The 16,764-nt window shown below is 41.2% G+C and overlaps 2 protein-coding genes and 1 long non-coding RNA gene across 5 annotated transcripts in view; all 3 read left to right on the top strand.

Moving 5' to 3' along the window:
• Positions 1-16,764, top strand: part of LOC111836829 (transmembrane protease serine 9-like) — a 153,435-nt gene that overhangs the window by 73,142 nt on the left and 63,529 nt on the right. The window lies entirely within an intron of this gene.
• LOC140581652 (uncharacterized) lies at positions 10,639-12,523 on the top strand. Its single transcript, XR_011984775.1, has 2 exons — positions 10,639-11,120; positions 11,279-12,523. It is a non-coding gene; the product is annotated as an uncharacterized lncRNA (long non-coding RNA).
• The window catches only part of LOC111842655 (transmembrane protease serine 9-like), a 33,013-nt gene continuing 32,658 nt past the window's right edge, over positions 16,410-16,764 (top strand). Inside the window, exon 1 of one of the 2 annotated variants that reach the window (XM_023809506.2) lies at positions 16,410-16,525. In XM_023809506.2, coding sequence (XP_023665274.2) covers positions 16,471-16,525 — 55 coding nt within the window. In that variant the 5' untranslated portion in view covers positions 16,410-16,470. The remainder of the gene's footprint in view (positions 16,526-16,764) is intronic. The other variant, XM_072705071.1, reaches the window with a different exon arrangement.

Genomic DNA, 16,764 nt, shown 5'->3' on the forward strand with positions numbered 1-16,764 from the left:
TCAGAATTAATACACGAAATAAATAAAAGAAAAAGGATATTGCAATTAAAGCATCTGTTATATTGAAACATGGAAGTGGCACGTAGAAATCCTGCCCTGGGACATGTGATATACTGCCGGAAAGCTCGCAATTTGTACTATACGGAAATGCATGGAAGTTCCCAGCGCAGGATTTCTAAATGTGCACTTCGCCCTGTACACTGTAACCATGTGGAAGCTGCCATAAATAATCTTCAACTAAAAGTCCACGGAAGTGGCACGTAGAAATCCTGCCCTGGGACATGTGATATATTGCCGGAAAGCTCGCAATGTGTACTATACGGAAATGCATGGAAGTTCCCAGGGCAGGATTTCTAAATGTGCATTTCGCCCTGTACACTGTAACCATGGGGAAGCTGCTATCTATAATCTTAAACTAAAAGTCCACGGAAGTGGCACGTAGAAATCCTGCCCTGGGACATGTGATATATTGCCGGAAAGCTCGCAATTTGTACTATACGAAAATGCATGAAAGTGCCCGGGGCAGGATTTCTAAATGTGCACTTCGCCCTGTACAATGTAACCATGTGGAAGCTGCCATAAATAATCTTCAACTAAAAGTCCACGGAAGTGGCACGTAGAAATCCTGCCCTGGGACATGTGATATATTGCCGGAAAGCTCGCAATGTGTACTATACGGAAATGCATGGAAGTTCCCAGGGCAGGATTTCTAAATGTGCATTTCGCCCTGTACACTGTAACCATGGGGAAGCTGCTATCTATAATCTTAAACTAAAAGTCCACGGAAGTGGCACGTAGAAATCCTGCCCTGGGACATGTGATATATTGCCGGAAAGCTCGCAATTTGTACTATACGAAAATGCATGAAAGTGCCCGGGGCAGGATTTCTAAATGTGCATTTCGCCCTGTACACTGTAACCATGGGGAAGCTGCCATAAATAATCTTCAACTAAAAGTCCACGGAAGTGGCACGTAGAAATCCTGCCCTGGGACATGTGATATATTGCCGGAAAGCTCGCAATATGTACTATACGGAAATGCATGGAAGTTCCCAGGGCAGGATTTCTAAATGTGCATTTCGCCCTGTACACTGTAACCATGGGGAAGCTGCTATCTATAATCTTCAACTAAAAGTCCACGGAAGTGGCACATAGAAATCCTGCCCTGGGACATGTAATATATTGCCGGAAAGCTCGCAATGTGTACTATACGGAAATGCATGGAAGTTCCCAGGGCAGGATTTCTAAATGTGCACTTCGCCCTGTACACTGTAACCATGGGGAAGCTGCTATCTATAATCTTAAACTAAAAGTCCACGGAAGTGGCACATAGAAATCCTGCCCTGGGACATGTAATATATTGCCGGAAAGCTCGCAATGTGTACTATACGGAAATGCATGGAAGTTCCCAGGGCAGGATTTCTAAATGTGCACTTCGCCCTGTACACTGTAACCATGGGGAAGCTGCCATCCATAATGTTCAACTAAAAGTCCACGGAAGTGGCACGTAGAAATCCTGCCCTGGGACATGTGATATACTGCCAGAAAGCTGGCAATTTGTACTATACGAAAGTGCATGGAAGTTCCCAGGGCAGGATTTCTAAATGTGCATTTCGCCCTGTACAATGTAACCATGTGGAAGCTGCCATAAATAATCTTCAACTAAAAGTCCACGGAAGTGGCACGTAGAAATCCTGCCCTGGGACATGTGATATATTGCCGGAAAGCTCGCAATTTGTACTATACGAAAATGCATGGAAGTTCCCAGGGCAGGATTTCTAAATGTGCATTTCGCCCTGTACACTGTAACCATGTGGAAGCTGCTATCTATAATCTTAAACTAAAAGTCCACGGAAGTGGCACGTAGAAATCCTGCCCTGGGACATGTGATATATTGCCGGAAAGCTCGCAATTTGTACTATGCGAAAATGCATGAAAGTGCCCGGGGCAGGATTTCTAAATGTGCACTTCGCCCTGTACAATGTAACCATGTGGAAGCTGCTATCTATAATCTTAAACTAAAAGTCCACGGAAGTGGCACGTAGAAATCCTGCCCTGGGACATGTGATATATTGCCAGGAAGGTCGGAATTTGTAGATTGAAGATTCAAGATTCAAAAGGTTTATTCGTCACGTACACAGTTGTACACATACAACTTGTAGTGGAATGTAACCCTGGTCACTCTGAGCAGCTGTGCATGATAAGAGAGTAACAAAATATAGAAAAAATAAGAAAAATAATAAAATAAAAAATATATGAAATGTTCAGCTGTACATAATCTATACATAAGTGATAGGTAAGAGGTATATTAGTGCATTGTGGAAGAGGCCTGAGGTATGTGCCAATGATTTGGACAGGGTGAAGCAGTACCTAGAGGCATTGAGTATTGTCCTGATTTAGGAGCATTATGACCTGGGGGAAAAAGCTCTTCCTTAACCTTTCCGTTCTGTGGTGCGTTTCCCAAAACCATAGTTCGAAGGAACGTTCGCAAACACTGTCCTTAAGTTGCGTATTTCAAACAACTCACGAGCTGTAGTTAGAAGCTTAGACCCGGGTAAATACGTCAGCGATGGTGGAAAATGCATTCTAAGAAGGGTATAGTCACCGTGTAAGTAAAAAATTGTACAATCTTTCATAACTAATAGGGAATAATTTAGCTCTACGATCACATATAATGTGAAGTTGTCTGAAAATGTTTGAAACGTAATTGTTTTGTGGGTCTCTGGTCATAAGTACGGTAACTGTCGGTAGTGAGCAATAGGGACACCTTGCTGCCTGGGTGATGCGGGAAGAATCCTCTGTGACCCATCTGTACGTTGACGTCGAAATTCAACTCACCAGTGGCACTTGCACTCTCATCTAGCACATATTGTATGTTCTAGTCACTCTTTGGCTTCTTCTCATGTTTAGAAACATGTGTGAACAGTTTTGAGTCATTGTGTTTAAATGATGACTACTGTATGGTGGCTGTGCTGAACTTCTGCAGCCTGTGTTTTCTATTTTGCATCAAAGTTCACCACAGTGCAAAATGTGTTTTGATGAATGGGAATGTGTTTAGAGTTTTGCTCAAATCTGCAAATTGTGTTTAAAGTTTCACCAAAAGAGTGATTGATTCAATAAATGAGTTTTGGCAATTGGAAGTTTTGTTCCAAGAATGAGGTTTAGTCTTTTAGCAATTCAGAAAAACTGTAACAGAAACATAAGGCAAGGTAAACTTTAACTTACCAAAGCTCCTTGGGAAGGTCAAACCAAATGTGTCCAGTTTATACAGATACTGCACAGTTAGGGGTAAAATGCTGTTATGGGCAGGGTTAATCAATTGTACAGTTGTGCTTAAAATGGGGGTATAAAATCCTTCAAATACTACAAAAGTTATGTAAGAGAACTTTTGTTTTGTTTTGTAAACAAGTACACCTACTCTTACAGTTTTAGACTTAACAGGTTTAAAAGAATTTTGTATTATATTATATTATATTATATTATATTATATTATATTATATTATATTAACATGACTATAGCGAATGTCTGTCAGCCCCTTTTGACAGAATGGCCTTATAGCTATGTTTTCATAGAATCTGAGCCGGAAAAGTCAGATTGCTATGCCAAGAGTACAACTAATTTGAGATAATGCAAAAAACAGTGTTTGTGAAGTCATTTGAAGACTGAATTGTGTTACAGTGGAAAAAAAACCACAACAGCACAATAAAGGGCAAGTGACTCAGGCAAAGTCAGTCAGAAGGGTGTGTGAACATGATTGGCAAACTGGGTGATAAGTATAATGATGAATGCCTGCTCACCAGTAAGTTTATGCTTATTTCCTTACAGTATCTCTTGAGGAGGCCTGCCAATGGTGTGGACAGTTTCAAAATAAAGATGGTGACTGGGTGAGGAAATTACTGTAGTCATTTGATAGATGGGAAAATATGGCTACTTGTCCTATACTGTATGTTGTTAATCCCACTGTAGATACTCTGTGATGGATGCCAGAGGTGGCAACACCGTGTCTGTACTGGCATGACCAAGAGCCAATTCAAACACAGAACAAATGTTAAATGGTATTGCACAGCTTGTGAAGAGGAGTCTTCTTTATAAAAATGCAGCCACACTACAGTGGTATGCAAAAGTCTGCAACCGCTTGTTAATTTAGCATTTTTTCCAACTTTTGACCTTTTATTTTTAACCCCTTCGTTGAGCCAATATATTTATTTGAAAACAGTGTTACAGGGGACACAGTAATAAAAATCAAGTTTTTATTCTAGCTTGAATTTACTTTTCTGAGTTTGTTTGTTAAAGCTCCCATGTCAATTGTCTTATTGAGTAATATGCGTAATGTACTTCTCTGGCCAAAGGTGCAAAATAAATGTGTATACTTCATATATAGTAGAACAGACATGCGTCAAGCTTTCTTCATGTTCGTGTAGGTGGCCTTGAAAAAGGACATTTTGTGTCTCAGTGATGGCTCAGTATCTGCTGGACCACACTTTGTTCTCCATCACCTGCCTGCACCGTGTTGGCTTTGAGTGAACCAGTTTGATGAGGTGATCATGGCAGATAACATGGTTCCAGGCTGCAATGAGTGACTCAGTCAACTCATATTTTGATTTTGGATGTCTCTTGGATATCTCCAAAGCCACCTTGTGCCACAAGTTCTCAATCGGATTCAGATCGGGAGATTGGGCAAGCCAGTCAATTGATCGATGTTGTTCTGACGCTTCCAGTTGATCACCTGTTTGGAGCAATGGCACGGTGCATTGTCATCTTGGAACAGGAACCAGCTTGTAAACAGCTACTGCACTGACGGCAACATACACCATACATTTATTTGTTTAATAAATTGTGTTGTTCACAAAACTACAAAAAGTAATGTGAGAACATAGTAATTCACTACATTCACTACTGTTCATGGCTTAAGGGCCATTTGTTAGACTGCACAACACAATTGTGAAAGAAGGTGAGAGCTCCCCTAGTGGCTATGGGAGTGTATTTCCATAGAGCAGATATTATGTGTGGCAGCCTCATTGCTTTTAGATCACAAGGTGGGATAGAAGGACAAATCAAATCAATTTGCTCATTTAATATTTAATAATTTTATTAGGCTTGATTTTTGGAAGCCCAAATTTAGAAACCCACCGCAACTGAAAATGGAATGCCACAGATATAAGTCTCTTCCATGTATTGTTAACCATTTGTTGGCCCAGAGTAATAGCTTTTAGGCTAGGGATCTGTGTCAGCAATTGGAATATTGCTGGCTTAAATCATGGTAAAAGGTTAAAACAAAGGCAGCACCCTGTCATGCTATGCAAATATACATCAGAACTATTGGTCTTCAGGAGAGTGGGCAGGTCCAGGAGCTGCAGAGTGAAACAAACTTTATAATCTGTGTCAATGAGCACTGCCTTGCCTGAAATGCTTACCTGGAAATTAACTTAAACGTGTATTACATATTACAGGAGAAATACTTAAAAATTAATTAGATTGGCTGGCTGGCTCTTGAAAGTAGGAACTGTAAATGAACTGACCTTAATGAGTATTAGTCAGGTACATTGCAATTCATTCCACTTGAAAAGTTACAACTTAAGCTAGTTCAGTGTAAGTGTATAGCTCAGTAGTCTAAGTATGTGGCCTTGTAATCCAGAGGTTGCTGGTTCAAATCCAGCTTCAACTAGATAATTGCATGTTTAGGGGCCCTTGAACCATGAAAAGTAGTGAATTGCCATGTTCTCAAATTACTTTTTGTAGATTTCTGAACAACACCATTTATTAAACAAACAAATCCGCATTTGCAGAATGAAGAATTAAAAATGAAAATAAACTATTATTTAAGAAATATTCCTTGGAACAACAAATTTTCATGGATTTTCATGCTGCCAGATTACTAACAAAGTCGGCTGCAGTCACAGAGCACTTGTAAAGATTGTACATGAGAAGAAAGCGAGTTTGGTGCCAGACACGCCTCAGTCTGGTCATCCACATGCATCAACATCATGCTAGGATCATGCACTTTGACGCATTCCATTGAGAAGTCACAAGTTAACCTCACCGTGTCATGTCAGTGTCACCTCATCAACAGTTTGTTGCCGGTGCCCGCAGTTTGGTCTGCGGGGTTGCAAGGCACGCAACAAACCACTGATGACTGATGTCCAAAGGTGCAACCGGGTTGACTGGACACGGAAGAACTCACGCTGGACATGTGAAAGGTCCATGTGAAAAGGTGCTTTCCGGCGATGAAAGCACTTTCTGCCTGTTTGGTAGCCAGGCCGACACCTATGTGAGGAGGTTTCCTGGAGAGGAGTTCAAGCCTGAGTGCCTCAACCTCACTGTGAAGCATCCTTTGAAGGTCATGGTCTGGGGCTGCATGGCTGCCAGTGGCGTCGGACGTCTGCACATCGTTGACGGCATGGTCAGTGGGACCAAGTACATCACAGTACTGCAAAAGTGTATGGTGCCGTCAGTGCAGCAGCTGTTTACAAGCTGGTTCCTGTTCCAAGATGACAATGCACCGTGCCATTGCTCCAAACAGGTGATCAACTGGAAGCGTCAGAACAACATCGATCAATTGACTGGCTTGCCCAATCTCCCGATCTGAATCCGATTGAGAACTTGTGGCACAAGGTGGCTTTGGAGATATCCAAGAGACATCCAAAATCAAAATATGAGTTGACTGAGTCACTCATTGCAGCCTGGAACCATGTTATCTGCCATGATCACCTCATCAAACTGGTTCACTCAAAGCCAACACGGTGCAGGCAGGTGATGGAGAACAAAGTGTGGTCCAGCAGATACTGAGCCATCACTGAGACACAAAATGTCCTTTTTCAAGGCCACCTACACGAACATGAAGAAAGCTTGACGCATGTCTGTTCTACTATATATGAAGTATACACATTTATTTTGCACCTTTGGCCAGAGAAGTACATTACGCATATTACTCAATAAGACAATTGACATGGGAGCTTTAACAAACAAACTCAGAAAAGTAAATTCAAGCTAGAATAAAAACTTGATTTTTATTACTGTGTCCCCTGTAACACTGTTTTCAAATAAATATATTGGCTCAACGAAGGGGTTAAAAATAAAAGGTCAAAAGTTGGAAAAAATGCTAAATTAACAAGCGGTTGCAGACTTTTGCATACCACTGTAGTGTGGCTGCATTTTTATAAAGAAGACTCCTCTTCACAAGCTGTGCAATACCATTTAACATTTGTTCTGTGTTTGAATTGGCTCTTGGTCATGCCAGTACAGACACGGTGTTGCCACCTCTGGCATCCATCACAGAGTATCTACAGTGGGATTAACAACATACAGTATAGGACAAGTAGCCATATTTTCCCATCTATCAAATGACTACAGTAATTTCCTCACCCAGTCACCATCTTTATTTTGAAACTGTCCACACCATTGGCAGGCCTCCTCAAGAGATACTGTAAGGAAATAAGCATAAACTTACTGGTGAGCAGGCATTCATCATTATACTTATCACCCAGTTTGCCAATCATGTTCACACACCCTTCTGACTGACTTTGCCTGAGTCACTTGCCCTTTATTGTGCTGTTGTGGGTTTTTTTTCCACTGTAACACAATTCAGTCTTCAAATGACTTCACAAACACTGTTTTTTGCATTATCTCAAATTAGTTGTACTCTTGGCATAGCAATCTGACTTTTCCGGCTCAGATTCTATGAAAACATAGCTAAAAGGCCCTTCTGTCAAAAGGGGCTGACAGACATTCGCTATAGTCATGTTAATATAATATAATATAATATAATATAATATAATATAATATAATATAAAATTCTTTAAAACCTGTTAAGTCTAAAACTGTAAGAGTAGGTGTACCTGTTTACAAGACAAAAAACAAAAGTTCTCTTACATAACTTTTGTAGTATTTGAAGGATTTTATACCCCCATTTTAAGCACAACTGTACAATTGATTAACCCTGCCCATAACAGCCTTTTACCCCTAACTGTGCAGTATCTGTATAAACTGGACACATCTGGTTTGACCTTCCCAAGGAGCTTTGGTAAGTTAAAGTTTACCTTGCCTTATGTTTCTGTTACAGTTTTTCTGAATTGCTAAAAGACTAAACCTCATTCTTGGAACAAAATTTCCAATTGCCAAAACTCATTTATTGAATCAATCACTCTTCTGGTGAAACTTTAAACACAATTTGCAGATTTGAGCAAAACTCTAAACACATTCCCATTCATCAAAACACATTTTGCACTGTGGTGAACTTTGATGCAAAATAGAAAACACAGGCTGCAGAAGTTCAGCACAGCCACCATACAGTAGTCATCATTTAAACACAATGACTCAAAACTGTTCACACATGTTTCTAAACATGAGAAGAAGCCAAAGAGTGACTAGAACATACAATATGTGCTAGATGAGAGTGCAAGTGCCACTGGTGAGTTGAATTTCGACGTCAACGTACAGATGGGTCACACAGGGGATTCTTCCCGCATCACCCAGCAAGGTGTCCCTATTGCTCACTACCGACAGTTACCATACTTATGACCAGAGACCCACACAACAATTACGTTTCAAACTACATTTTCAGACAACTTCACATTATATGTGATTGTAGAGCTAAATTATTCCTTATTAGTTATGAAAGATTATTAAATTTCTTACTTACACGGTGACTATACCCTTATTAGACTGCATTTTCCACCATCGCTGATGTATTTACCCGGGACTAAGCTTCTAACTACAGCTCAAGAACTGTAGTTCAAACTACGCAACTTTACAACAGTGTTGCTCCACTATGGTCTTGGGAAATGCATCCCAGAACGGAAAGGTTAAAGAGGAGCTTTTTCCCCCAGGTCATAAAGCTCCTAAATCAGGACAATACTCAATGCTTCTAAGTACTGCTTCACACTGTCCAAATCATTGGCACATACCTCAGGCCTCTTGCACATTGCACAGCAAAATACCTCTTACCTATCACTTATGTATAGATTATGTACAGCTGAACATTTCATATATTTTTTATCATATTATTTTTCTTATTTTTTTCTATATTTTGTTACTCTCTTATCATGCACAGCTGCTCAGAGTGACCAGGGTTACATTCCACTACATGTTGTGTGTGTACAACTGTGTACATGACGAATAAACCTTTTGAATCTTCAATCTTAAATTTTTGTAAAGTACAAATTCTGACCTTCCTGGCAATATATCACATGTTCTGGGGCCTCATTTCTACATGCCACTTCTGTGGACTTTTAGATTATGTAGGGCAGCTTCCCTATTGTTACAGTGTATAGGACAAAATGGATAATTACAAATCCTGCCCCAAACACTTTTAAATGTTTTCGTAAAATACAAATTTAGCCTTTTCCACTACTACTGTATATGCCAAGCCTGGGGGACTTATTTTCTACATGCTACTTCCATGTTTAAATGTAACAGATCTGCTTTGCAATTTTCTTTTTCTTTCTTGTATTAATTCTGATATAATGACTTATACAGTGCCAACCAATGTGACGTTTCTATAATAGTGTAGATATTTCACATGAGTGTTTGCAAGGTGTACAGTAGCCTTACTTATATGAGAAAATGAAACCAGACAACACTAAGATATAGTTCGATAGTGTTTCGATATGAGATCTACAAAAATACTTAAGAATACACTTTATTGGTGAAAGAAACATTTTTATTTATTGATTTATTACGATTTATTTTACTCATCCAGAACAGGCACCCACAAACTGTGACGTTCATGGTAGCTGGACGTCCAAATGCAAATTACAGTATACACGACTAGAGAACGCTCAACAAATTATATATTTTCAATTTTTTTTTTTTTTTTCAAAAAAACCAACAATGAAATAATTGTTAAACATTAACAACAATAAGGATTTCGGACAATCGTATTGTACTCTGTAATATGGATGACAAAATTGCACTGGCTGAACGCGCAGCTGCTGCGCCTTCCTGAGCTCCTCGAATACCCCAGTGTTTACATCCAGCGTATACTCCACCCCTGCAGCCGACGGCAGATCACGCTCCACGTGGCGTCAGCTGCAGACACACCTCGAACGCACCCCGTGATTAGGTAACGTCGTATGGGTTTCTTTCTATGCCACGTGATCTGTCTACGCGGCGTGCGTCTTTTGCGACACGTCTGTTTATAAACACGGAATCCGCTGTTTGTAAACGGTCCGCATTTTACCCTGACCCTTCGTGAAGTGAAACAGTGATAAAGGTCTTCTAAATGTGCAAGCGAAATTTAATATTTCTGTTGCATAATTAGATTGACGGAACTACGTCTTTTCCCCCTTCGAATCGAAGAAAAGAGCGGTGCGCGCTCCCGACAGGGGGTGCATTTCACGGGAGGGGTTCAGAATTCGGCACAACACCTGTTCACGGCGATGACAGCTCGGGAGCCCTTCTGAATGGAGCTGCGTCGGATTGGGAACAGAACTTTGCGTCGCTCCAGAATCTCTTTGGGGAACTGGTCGTTTACGCCAAAGTCCGTTCCTTTCAGCTCCCTGCCGCGACTCTTCACCTGCTGCTTCTGCTTGAAATATCCGAATTTAGCCACGATAGGACGCGGTCTCAGGGCACCAGGCCTCTTAGCTCCCTGCCGACGGACTCTTTCAAAGCAGATGTTTTCCACAGTATCCTCCGGAAGCTTCAGGTGGGTCTTGATAAATGTTCTAACAGTAACTTATGCGTCCTCTTCAGCAGATTCCGGGATGCCTGAAAACACAAGATTATCTCTCATGCTCATGATGTAAAATCTCGACCAGAGACAACCTCGCGTCGAAGCTGGACAATCCCTTGTCGATTGAATCCAGGATGTCGGCAAAGTCTTTTCTAGTCGGCGAAGTTGTTCCGGGGGAGTCTGCCGGGCGACTTCTTTTAGATGACGGCGTCTCGCTTTTGGCCAGGGAAGATGTATTTAGGTTCTTCTTCATGACTATAGCGTCGAAGTACCAGTCAATGTATTCTTCGAGTGATTCCAAATTCCCCTCGCTGTCCGCGCTGTTCATTCAAGTTTTCCGCCAAGTCTCCCGCGTCTGACGTCACTCACAGCATTTCCGGTGTTTCAACCAACCAATGTCCGTCTTCCAGTACACGGCTGACATACTGGTTCTTCTAAACAGACAAGGGTAAGGCATGTTTACCTTCTGTAATCACTCAAGGTATGAATCATTATTGTTGTTTGAGATTTATTATTATAAAAGAGCATATGCAAGCATTTCCTGGCAAAACAATCCTCTGCTTTTCCTGTTTTCTTTCTTTTTTCTTTTAATTTGCTGTTGTATAGGGTGCCATGGAATGAAAATCTGACTTCACCTCAGCATAACTGAATAAGGAGAGTTTGGCACCTATATCTGACATACAGTGAATCTCAAACATGGTTTCTCCCCCTTTCAAATATATGTAAGAAGTGGTGAAATGGGCTGATATAAAAAATCCTAGATTTATGTAACAGTCGTAACTACACCTCCAAATTTAACATACAACAGTCCACTTTCAAGCACAATGAACCTGCACAACCTGCAATATATGTTTTCTCTCTTAAGGGGTATGAATGCAGAGTTTCCAGAAGTGCAGCTGTTGAGAAAAAAACAATGACAGCTACAGATGTAAGGTTATTTATTACTAATGGGCTAAGAAGGTAAGTGCTATTCAGGGGTACGTTTCCCAACAAGCATAGTTGGAACTATTCAGTTGTACTATTCATGTTCCCATGATTTCAACATAAAAGTTATTTCGAAACTATAATTTGTCAAGGGTGACCTCTAGTGGACGTGGGGGGAGTGGCGGTTGTTGAATATAGATGGCTGAATACAACACCATGCTGTGAGAAACGCTGCTGATGAGAAATACAAGATGGTGTCAGAACTGAAAAGTGTGCCGTCAGTGTGAATGGACAGGGATTGCCTGTGTTCAACACCACTCTAAACCTAGAAGGAAACGTTTCGGAGAACTGGAGGAAATGGATACGACAAGTTTGTCTGTACCTGTCCTCCAAGAAATGGACGGCAAACTGGAAAGGCTTCAGTGTTCACTACTGCTTTGCTGTGCCGGCGAGCAGGCTCAGGTGTCACTTCCAGCGACGGCAATGTGGACAGAACAGAGCCGTGAATAAGGAAATTCGAGGAATACTGCACCCCAAGAAAGAAACACTGCATATAAGAGACATTTAAACAGCATCAGTCTCCTCTAATGTAAGAACCTGGGGCCTCATGTATAAATGGTGTGTACGCACGAAAATGTTGCGTACGGCCGTTTCCACACTCACGTCGAGATGTATAAAAACGAAACTTGGCGTACCACTACACACATTCTTATGGTAGCTCCAGACATGGCGTACGCACATTTCTGCTCGGTTTTGTAAACGGACGACACTCAGTGGCAAGTCATTGCTACTGTGGTTTCCCTTTTTAAACTGACAATCATGACGCTGACTTTATCAAATACACCAACATTAATTGTATGTTGTTTATAAATGTACGGCACCTGATTTTTAATCAATTTGTAACAATAAAACGGTGCATAAAATGACCGAACTATTACAACTACCATGGCAGCTCTTGCGTTATTGGAAGACATAGCTTATGGAAGAATTAGAAGAGAGCATGTATTCAGGCCCAGGATGATAACTGGCTTCTAAGTCGATTCAGATTTCCAAGAGCAATCCTTTTGGAGCTGTGTGCTAAACTGGGGCCAGCATTACAAAGGCAGATGATGAGGAATTGCGTTATACCTGTCCCAGCACCGGCAGCTCGGCCCTTCCTGGGGACGTGCCTGGCCGTGAAAGGGGCCAGGTCTGTTGGGGATGCGATCCCATGGATCCCCAAGTCCCTGAAAAAGGCGGCCCCTGCACCTGAGGCGCAACCCCCTGCTCCGCCCCCCGAGGTTTCTGACCCTCCGGCTTTAGTCCCCCCAGTTCCTGCTCCAGCCCTCATGCCCCTGGCTCCCATCCCCTTAGTGGAGATGGAGGAGGAGCTCAAATGGGACCCCTTGGGGATTACCCTGACTTCCCCTGTGACTCCTCCCCCACCACCCCAGCATGGCAGGTCCCGGCCGCGTCCCCACCTCTCGGTCTCCCAGAAAGGGAGAGGACACCTACGCCAGGGTCCTACCCGCCCTGCCCCCTGGCTCGCCTTCAGTTCCCCTGGCTGGGTCCTCCAGCTCCTGCTCAGCAGTCGCCCACGGGTCCGCCTGCGTCAGTTCTGACGCTCACTTGCCAATTGTAGTTGTTTTTGGTGGTGGACAGGGGTCAGCATGGGCACTCTGACCGGTCTGCAGCTATGCAGCCCCATACACTGCAAGCTGCAATACACTGTGTGTTCTGACACCTTTCTGTCACAGTCAGCATTAACCTTTTCAGCAATTTGTGCTACAGTAGTTCTCCTGTGGGATTGGACAGATGGGCTAGCCTTTGCTCCGCACGTGCATCAGTAAGCTTTGAGTGTCCATGACCCTGTCACTGGTTGGCCATCTTTGGACTATTTTTGGTAGATACTAATCACTGCATATTGAGAATACCCTACAAGACCAGCCATTTTGGAGATGCCATCACAGTTTGGCCCTTGTCAAAATTGCTCAGATCCTTACATTTGTCTACTTTTCTTGCTTCCAACATATCAACTTCAAGAACTGACTGTTCACAAGCTTTATACATAAAGGCACCCAAAGATGTGCCATTGGAATTAGATAATGTTATTCACTAGGGGTGTTGAAATTAATCTCATAATCGATGCATCGCGATGCAGACGTGGACGATTCTGCATCGATGCAGTGACAGAAAATAATCGATTATATCATAATGACATTGCTTGGTGATTTTCTGGTGGTGGCATAAAAATTCTAGTTAAAAAGTAGTTCCGGTAGTGACTGTGGCTGCCTGATCTGAGTACAGCGTTGCTCCGTGTAGGAGTAACTCTCACTGACGGCACTCACCGCATGCGTGCCAGCCGAGAATGGCGGAGAGATTAAAAACGCTCCAAACATTTTAAAAGCTGATATCTGGACACATTTTGGATTTTATGAACAGATTGGGAAGCATGAACTGGACAAGTCGCATGCGGTGTGTAAAGTCTGTCACTCAAAAATTAAATAGGTTGGGAACACTACCAACTTAAAAAATCACGTTAGCCGTTTCCACCCTGAGATGCTAACAACACCACCAGCCAGAGAAATCCCAAATCCAGCTATGTCTATATTCTTTGTTTCTGTTTACAATTTAATGTAATATCACAATTTCTGTTTACATTTTCAGGTTAAATAAAAATGGGAGCTTACATCTCACTGCTTGTATTTGTATTTGAAAATATAATGTGAAGTAATGTAGAAAAATTGATGGGATGCATCGTGATGCATCGCGATGCATCAAGATATCGAATCGAATCGAATCGCTGACATGATAATCGTAATCGAATAGAATCGTGAGACCAGTGAAGGTTCACACCTCTATTATTTACTTCACCTGTCAGTGGTTTTAATTTTGTGGCTGATCTGTTGGTGTTTTGTCTCTGGGTTTCTTTCTGGTGTACCGGTGTCTCATCCCTGGCATTGTGCTTCAGTGTACCTGTATCTGGGTTTATCCTGTGTATAATTACACACAATCAGTGTATTTTATGTTTATTTAAATCCATACCTGACAGAGGTGTCATCTGTAATTGCTTGTATGTGGATTGTAAATGGGTTCCGGCCTTCCATACGTTCATAAGCTTTACCAGAATAAGCCCTTTACATTTTCAATATCCGTCGTGTTATTTATGTCATTCCTTTGTACAATCTAATACTATAGTCATGGCAATAATGTCTCATCATACCCATTTTATTATACATATTTCTGGTTAGCATTATTATGAATTGTATTTAATGAATTTTGGTTTCTGTTCCTGTCAGCTTTAAAAATAGAAGGAAAGAATCTCCAAGAGTGTCACAAGAATGTGCTTAACAACAAAGAAAACAAAACAAAAAGCATTGCAGCATACCGCATACTGCATCTCTTGTTTCTGAGTTAGCCAGAATTACACACTCTTGTACATCTCATCCCAATCAGCAACCCCAAGACCAAATAATTACTAGTTTCCTATAACAATCTCTGGATTTAGGGAAGTATGTTTTATAATGTCAGGCTGAAACTAATTTTCAGTCACGGTAACTGGGTGCAGTTTTTTTAGAAATGGTTATTTTAACCTTGTTCTGTGTGTGTTGCAGTCACCAAGATGTTAGTGCTTGTCCCCTCGTCCTTATTATTTAATGTGTCACTGAATGAGTATGTTTTCTCATTTTATATGTTCATTACTAGTGGACACTGTCTGCTGCCCACGGTTTCATATCTAAAAATAAACAGAAAGAAACAGGTTTAATGTTATGTTGGCTTTCGCAACCTTGGGTGTTTGTCAGTTTGGAGGAAAAACATCAGTTGCAACAAGGCAATGACCCGAAACAGATAAGCGAACCCACAGAATGGCTTCAAAAGAAATTAACTTTGTGTTGTGGAATCAGAGTTCAGACCACCACAACCAAACTGAGCTGCTATTGCTAATGAGTTGAATCACAAAACATCAATGATATGAAACAATGTTGAAAGAAAGCATTGTCAGACTTGTGCAAGACTAATCAGCAGCTACAGAAAAAGTATGGTGATGATTATTATTGATAAACAAAGTTCTACTACTTACTAAATGCAAGGACTTTGATTTTGGATGATCAAGCAATAAAGACATGAAAAAATGTATGAAAATGCAATTTTGAGTGTCATTACTTGTCTTATTGTTATTCAAATTAATATCACACCAAGGGTTATGAATGAAGTAGACTCTGTTGACATGACAACAATTTATTCCATGGACTGCCCCATCACTCTCCCCCATCTTAACCCTACTCCTTACCCTCCCCCCTCCAACCTCTATCTCCCCCTACACTAGAGTAGTAGAGGAATACTTAATTTTTCATACCATCATATTGTGCATACATTATACTGTGGTATATGCTATTTAGACAGTATTTTCAAAAGAATCATTATTATGGGGGGTGAGGCATACGTCTGATCTGTCTTAAATGTATTGAGATTCACCATATTTGTGCCTTTTTGTCATCACTATAGAGTTAATTTTGGGGCAGTCTTTCTCAAAATTTAATCAGTTCTAGTTTGCCATCCATAAAATTTGAAAAAGATTCATCAAATACTATTATTGTTTTGAGGAATTGTCTGACTGGTCCCAATACAATGTGTTCCCCATCCAGAGAATACGATTAATGAATCTGAGTCATTCCGAAAAGTTCACATTCCCTGCACTTATTTGTATGCCTTTTTGTCTCCCATAGCCTAGCCCAGTATAATTGGAATGTATCAAAACTGGAATGCCAACAACAAGGAAACAGAAGGTTATGACTCAATCAGTGAAGTCAATCCAAAGTATAAATTAGCTGATAGCAAGTGCACATACCTGTACACTTGTATTCTCTGACACGGGCTGAGCGTTACTGGAAGCAATGGCTCTTGGGACAAGTGTGTGCTTTGTGATGCTGCTGAGTCTGGTTGTTAAAGGTAAGTAGTACTTCAGCAATGACAAAGGGTCATGGTTGTACCTCTGTGCTGCTTGAATGTTGTGTGTATAATGTGTATTTCGAATGTTTGTAACTATCCAGCTATGGGAAAATGTGAATTAAAATGGGCTAAGAGATATGACATCCAAACAGATACTCCATGAACTCTTTATTGCTGAATTACTTGGCTGCTTAACTTTGCTGCTTGAAATTCTTCATTTGCTTCAGTTGAATGGAAAT

This window comes from Paramormyrops kingsleyae, chromosome 22, assembly GCF_048594095.1.
Source record: "Paramormyrops kingsleyae isolate MSU_618 chromosome 22, PKINGS_0.4, whole genome shotgun sequence".
NCBI classification, from domain to species: Eukaryota; Metazoa; Chordata; class Actinopteri; order Osteoglossiformes; family Mormyridae; genus Paramormyrops; species Paramormyrops kingsleyae.